This window comes from Erigeron canadensis, chromosome 9, assembly GCF_010389155.1.
Source record: "Erigeron canadensis isolate Cc75 chromosome 9, C_canadensis_v1, whole genome shotgun sequence".
Classification (NCBI taxonomy): Eukaryota; Viridiplantae; Streptophyta; class Magnoliopsida; order Asterales; family Asteraceae; genus Erigeron; species Erigeron canadensis.
In genome coordinates this window covers 6563552-6571005 of record NC_057769.1, presented here as the reverse complement: position 1 = coordinate 6571005, position 7454 = coordinate 6563552, and the positions used below count along the sequence as shown (strand labels likewise).

The 7454-nt window shown below is 33.2% G+C and overlaps 1 protein-coding gene across 1 annotated transcript; it reads left to right on the top strand.

Moving 5' to 3' along the window:
• Positions 1 to 5956: 5956 nt before the first annotated feature.
• Positions 5957 to 7159, top strand: LOC122582391 (protein LIGHT-DEPENDENT SHORT HYPOCOTYLS 3-like). The gene has a single exon (XM_043754777.1). It carries the CDS (start codon positions 6283 to 6285, stop codon positions 6871 to 6873), a length of 591 nt encoding a protein of 196 aa, XP_043610712.1. The 5' UTR covers positions 5957 to 6282; the 3' UTR covers positions 6874 to 7159.
• The last annotated feature ends 295 nt before the right edge of the window (positions 7160 to 7454 follow it).

The following is a 7454-nucleotide window of genomic DNA, read 5'->3' as shown; positions in this document are numbered from 1 at the left end:
TCTGATACCAATCTGTAACACCCCGACAGCGGCGGAAAACTCGGGATGTAAGATAAAGCACACGCGCACATGGATGTTACATAGGAATACTAAATGAGTGCTTAGAATAAACATAAATAGTCAATTTCACAACCAAACAAGCATAGTAGTGGTTATTACACATAAGTTCAACAAAGGTGACCAAATCAAGTATGAAAAGTCCCACGCAGGGGATACGATTGGGCATATTGCCACCAACCCCAAATAACAAGCATGCAAACTCCAACCCTAAATCCTGAAGTCTGCTAATAGTCCCATGCTACCATTCCTAGCCACGATTAGCCTGGTTACCTGAAAGGAATACTTAAAAGAGTCAACACAAAGGTTGGTGAGTTCGTAGGTTTGAGTATAAACAAGTAGTATAAAACATTTTATACCGCCAATAGATCTCAAGTATTAAGTAGTATGTAGTGGCTAGTGACCAACTTGCACATAAGTAAGCGAGCACACACAATCCTCGATAGGACCGGCTAATAGTATCAATAGAGCACACACAATCCTCAATAGGACCGGCTAATAGTATCAATAGAGCACACACAATCCTCGATAGGACCGGCTAATAGTATCAATAGAGCACACACAATCCTCAATAGGACCGGCTAATAGTATCAATAGAGCACACACAATCCTCAATAGGACCGGCTAATAGTATCAATAGAGCACACACAATCCTCGATAGGACCGGCTAATATGTAACAAGTAGTCAAATAGCCAAAGAGTAGTAAAAGTAGTTACGGCATGTATAAAAGCTTAAGTAGTATTCCTTTCACCCCGAAATAAGTAAAGAAAAAGGGGCTACGAAGACTCACAGTGATCTGCTACAACGTAGTTGTACAAGCACAGGGTATAAGCACTGATACAGTAAAATATATCTACTCGAATCCAAGTATGTCTTGATGTCAACCTAATCACAAACCATTGAGTATAGATGGATACATGTATTAGTTCTCGTGATTATTTATTCACTAAGTGTCCTTGATGTACTGATGATTTGGATCACTAAAGATCTTTAAACGTTTGACTCAACAGTGTTTTTCATACACTAGACTCGTAATGAACGTCTTTGAACTCGCACTTTGATAAACAAGATCGAATATGTCTTGATTATACCTTAATTAGGGTTTCCTTGTACATGATAGACTTGGATTACAACTAAGTATAAAACCTGATTTCTACAACTAACGAAAATAGGGTTTAAATTCGTAAGGTGTAGCTGAACGAAGATTAAATTCGTAAGGTGTATCTGAACGAAGATAGACCTTAAGTTCGTAAGGTGTATCTGAACGAAGATAGACCTTAAATTCGTTTGAGGACTTAAGTTTGCTAAGTTCGTTTTGAAGCTTAACTTCGTTTTGGAAGACTTAAATTCGTTTCCAGGATACTAAATTCGTTTTAAGTGTTTTTAGGACGAATTTGGGACTGTTCAAACAAAAACGAGGGTTTTGAAGATTAAAACATGTTTACGACCCAAATTTGATCACGAAAAGGTTACTAAACACTTTTAGACACAAACCCACTAACTTTTAACACGATTTTTACACCAAAAATGGACCAAATCATCAAGAACATACACTTGAAAAGTAAGCTTTTATTTTGATGAAAATCTCAAAACTTGTTGTCATTACCTGAAAATCGATACTAGAAATATGTTTTGATTATCACAAGGAAGCTAAAAATGCAAGAAATCTTGGTTTAACAACTCAAAATCAAATGATGAATTTTTTTGTGGGTGAAGATGGTGAAGGTATGTGTGTGTTTTTAGAGAGAGAGAGGTGAGATGAGATGAAAATGGAGAAGAAGTAGAGAAATTGGGTTTTCTAACCCTTTTATAGTTTTCCCTTAATTTATGATTTTAATAATTGTAGGGTCTAAATGAAACATTTTCAGACTAGAATTTCTTGAACACAATCGCTTACGTCTTGAAACCTAACATTCTTATCACAATAGACCATAGACGCGTCTTATAATTTAAGATTTAAGAGTGAATAGACCTTCACGTGAGCACATGTTCGAAACTAGAACATATTATGGATTTATTTAAATTATTTCTAAGGCGGTTGTTACAATGATGATGTTTGATGCGATTATATGTTATGGATGATGTGATGCATTGATGTGATATGTGCTTTAACGATTTAATATGACTTTTATATAATGTTTAAATGGACAAATGTTTTATTAATGAGGTGTTATCTTACTTAGCTAATTCGTTAGCTAACACTTGCTCTTTTAAAATGTGTTGTGCCCCTATGTCCAACAATAGTGATCAGGTAGATGTGAGAAGATGTGAGGCATGGGTAGATGATCTTGAAGCTGGTTGTAGTTTACCCATAGTGCCTACTTGCATTAGGCGTTGATTTATGTTTAGATATTTATGATTTGTATTTACTATAATGTCGGTTGTTTAATGTTGGGCAACCGATGGATTTCCATTTAGACTAGTTTTGATGATATGGCTGGTAACACCATTTAATGAATAAACCAAACAGATTTTGTTGGTTTGGACTTTTAAAGTTTAATTCCGCTTTTTTTGACGCCGTTAGGCGAAAGTTTTTGGAAATCCATGTTTTTTAAACGACGGGTGTTACACAAACTATCGTATATATAATATTTTGTTAATGTATTAAGATAACCAACTTATATTTTGTATCTATATATGTCACACATATACTAAAATGTATGTTTCGAGTCGGAAACTATGCATGATTGTAACCCAATCAACACAAAAAGAAAAATATTAATTCCGTTTTTGTTCGGGACCAATCCAAATTGTTCGATTGAACAATTAGGTTAAGCTATATCTTAAAGTGAACGCCTCTACTTACATTTATATACATTATCAATTATGATCTAGAGGATAAGCATCTTAAAAATTTTCTTGTGAGGTGGATATTTTTCCACATAATTTGGATTGACATACTCTCGAATGATATAAGCTTACTCTCGATTGATTTAAAGGTACTCGATTGACATACTCTCAATTGATATTGATATAGACATACTCTCGATTGATTTAAAGGATCTTTCAATCTCAAACTTTTTGGATCTGTTGAAATAGAAAAGGATTGTGTATGTACAAACCTGATATATCTAATCTAATTAATGTAGGGATAAGTGTCTGAGAATGTAATGAACTATGCATGAATGTTTATGTTGTGTAATGAACTTTCAAATCCAGGTTATTGGATGTATCTGACCAATCAAAAACTTACAAGTGACAGCTTATATATTTGCCACATTTACCCGGTTACATCCAATAAATAAGATTTAAAAGTTCATCACATATAATAAACATTTAAGTAGTTCATTACATAACATAAACATTCTGCATTATCCCAATTAATGTACAACAAAAGTCCATATATAGAGTCATGTAACTAACAAATGCCACCTAAGCTAGGAAAAGGGGTAATCTGTCATTTTATCTTTAACAAAAAGCAAACAAACTTTAAAAATATTAATTACTTAATGGGTATTCGAAAAAGAAAAAAATAATAATAAAAATAGTATAAAACAGAATTCCACCGATGAAGTGAAAAACACTACTACTCCGTACTAATAAAAGTGTATATAAAATAGAATCTAAACAATGAAGTGACAATACAATCCAATGGAGGTCACGGTCTTTCAAACTCAACCAATGACAGGAGCTATAGCTCGTAAAAATATTATAACTTAATAGGATTATAATTATTAATAATTGCCTGATAAGTCAATTTTATTCCTAACTCCATGTCAAAAATTAAACCGTAGACTGGGCTAACCTAATTAATAAAATATTTCTCTTGTTTTTAAAAGGCGGCTGTTATCCCGATCACTTTTTTGGTAATTAAACCAGACTATTTGCAATCGCTGCAAATAATAGTGTTTTTATTCATATCCAACTATTTGCAGCGATTACTGGCAGGGGCCCCGTTATTTTTTGTCAGACTTGCCATTACAGACAGGGGGACCCGCACTATTTGCAGCAACTATCGCTGCAAATAGTATGTGTGGTCTAGATACTAAAAAAACTTGATTGGGATATGAATCCCTTTTTAAAAAGTTCAAATTTAAATTTTTAAAAACAAAAATTTCACTTTATATATATAGCATTATATATCTAACACCCTGGTAAAGATTACTCGTACTATACATTACACTTAATGCATGATTCATTAGTTAAAACAAATTCAAATTAACCAAAACAAATATTTAATTAATTACTTGCAAAGTTGCAATTAGCAAATATCAAGTAACATTGTATCTTATCAATGAGTTTAAATTAGTAATTTGTTTGGCAAGGAAGTTCTTTAGGATGAATCTATTAAGATAATGTATATTATACTTATCTTTTAACATTCACACATCTTACAAAAAAAAACTAATAGACTAATAAGTTTAATATCATTATGACTTTCTTTTACATAATTATCATACAAAGCCCACTCTCAATGAAGCTAAGCATTGTTACCACATATCATCATTAAATAACTTGACATACAACTGATATTCAATAAAGATAGGAATCATTATCATTACAATATTATAACTTTTTCTTTATTTTACATAATTATCACGGATTATCATTTGTCCGCGTCCAATTAAGCCGCATCAACACCCCAACTCTTTAACAGTATATCATCGTTAAACAACTTGAAATACAGCCAGCTATCACATATATCACGAGCACCTTATTTTAGGGGGTGTTTGGAGTTGCATTGTAACATATGTAAAATATTAATAATAAAAAAAAAATGCTTGATTGAAAAGGTGATTATCTGAATTTTCATAAAAAGATAATGTAATTTTGAAAAGAGATACAAGTTTGTTTTTCCAAAACACAATTTTAAAAGCATAAAATCTATTTTTTCTTTTTTTTTTAAAAAAAAATGGATCAATCAACCAATCCAATATGTCTCAAAATGAACCTAAAATTTTAAGAATTTATCACATGGATTACACTAAATCTTTTTCTTAATCTTATCCCTCCATTTATTTACGTGTTATCATTTTATGATTAGACTGATTTTTTAGCATAAAAGTAAGATTAATTTATTGTTGTTTGTACAGCCGTTTAGGTTAGATGTTTTGGGGTGATTTGGATGATTTGGTGGTGATTCCTTATTGGTAGGAGTTTTTTCCCCTTGTATGTCAATTGATGTGTTTTAGATTGTTTAGGGTTTTTCCGTGATGGTTGCCTGAATCATTGTTTAGGGTTTCCCCCATTCATAGTGGTCTTTCGTGGAGAATAAGCCTCCTCATACGGTTTTGGCTCCCTTAACTTTAGCAACAATTTCCATTATTTAAAGATACGATATGATAACATCTTTCTTGTGCTTATCTTCTTTAGTCCAGGCTGCATACAGTCTCCGTGATACCTTAAGTAATTCCTTAGTCCACAGCTTTCCTGAGTATCATCCTGGGTTAGAATTATCCTGCGAGGTAACAGGTATGTCTATCAATTGTTATTCTTAAAAAAAACAACACCAACACCCTTTTAAAATATAACTAGATGGGTACCCGCACGATGCGGCGGTACCTTTGAAAAAGTGATGGTTAAATGTGTCGGTACCTTTTTGCAGTTAAACAGAGAGAGCAAGAGAAAAGGGGATTAGGGATAGACATTGGAAAATAGATAGAAGGGTAGTACGGGAAACCACTTAAAAGAGTGGAAGGGATATTTGTTTGTAGGAGGGTATAATAGGTATTTTAAAGGTAGAATGGTTGAAAAAAAATAGATGGTTTGCTTTTATATGGAGTATAGATTGTGTTGGTTTGTATGCCCTATTTTAAGAAACCTGATTACAAATCTAGCATTTTACAATTTTACACCTATATACAATTTTTTTCGTCCACCCAAAGATTTCCTTGTAACTTGTATATTTATTTATCCTCAAACATCACACCTTCATTCATCAAACCCTTATTAATCAATCTCTCTCTCATCACATATATGGAAATATATTTCTAAACATATCAATCAAATTCACTTTGTAGTACTAGCTACTACTACTTCACATCACTCCCTCTTTTTCCCTTCTTCATATCCTTCTTAAAGAAATCTACACTTTCTTGTGTATGTTGTTGTTCAATCTTCTGATCATTTCTTTCTTTTTATGTGTTACTTCTCTGATCAAGAAAAAAACCCTAAAAAGAGAATCATATCTCAGATCTTTAGTTATATAATTAAGAACCAAATCAGGAAAACCCTAGCTAGCTAGATCATCATATCTCTAAGTCAAGAATTTAGTGGGGGAAAAAATGGATCTTTATCCAGAAATGGAAAGTTGTAACAACTCAGTCAACAGTTTGGTCAGCGGGTCAGCGATCTCATCCTCTACTTCACCATCAATCACTTCAACTCCAAGCCGCTACGAAAACCAAAAGCGTAGAGACTGGAACACTTTCAGTCAATACCTAAAAAACCACCGTCCGCCGCTCTCACTCCAACGGTGTAGCGGCGCACATGTCCTAGAATTCCTACGCTACCTTGACCAATTTGGAAAGACTAAAGTCCATACCCCAATATGCCCATTTTATGGGCATCCAAATCCACCTGCTCCATGTCCCTGTCCACTTAGACAGGCATGGGGCAGTTTGGATGCCCTGGTAGGCCGGCTCAGGGCGGCCTATGAAGAAAATGGTTGGCCAACTGAGACTAACCCTTTTGGGGCTCGAGCCGTTAGACTTTATCTTCGAGAAGTTCGTGATTTACAATCAAAAGCAAGAGGAATCAGCTATGAGAAAAAGAAACGAAAGAGAGTTGTTGGTCCAACACAAGAACTTCAACATTTTAACTCAAGCTTTTCGGCATTTCAACCTCTCTCTTTTCCTACAAGTGATCATATCTAAAATCTTAATCAACTTAAGGAAGTACTAGTAATATCTATATCTATATAATTATAATTATAATTATAATTTTGGATCTTGGTATTCTCATTAATCTAGTTCTCTTTGATTTTATGTTCTCCTATATATGTGGCGTTGTCAAGATTAATTACTTGCCTCTAGCTAGGGCTGCTTTTCTTTAGGTTAATTTGTCTTTTGAATGTAATGAAACTACGGATTAATTAAGCTTAATATTATCATGAATTTTTGTTTATATAAATAATAGTGGTTTTATATATTGGTTCTTTTATTAACCTGGATTAATTTGTACATGTCACTAGCTGGCTATGGTTGCAGGAGGACTATTACTACTACTACTACAAGTAGTAATTATTGACTTTGAGTGCTTGCAGCAGTTTTAGTAGTAAGCAGTAGCTAGATGTACCTTTTTGTATAGTTGTCTTTATGAATCAAAGACAAGAAGTACTTGCATTTGTTCATGGTTAGACTGATCAAATATAATAAATATATATATATATATATCTAACTGCTGGATCTTGTGTTCCTTTCTTTTCGTTCTTTTGACCAGGTAAAATTATTTCAAG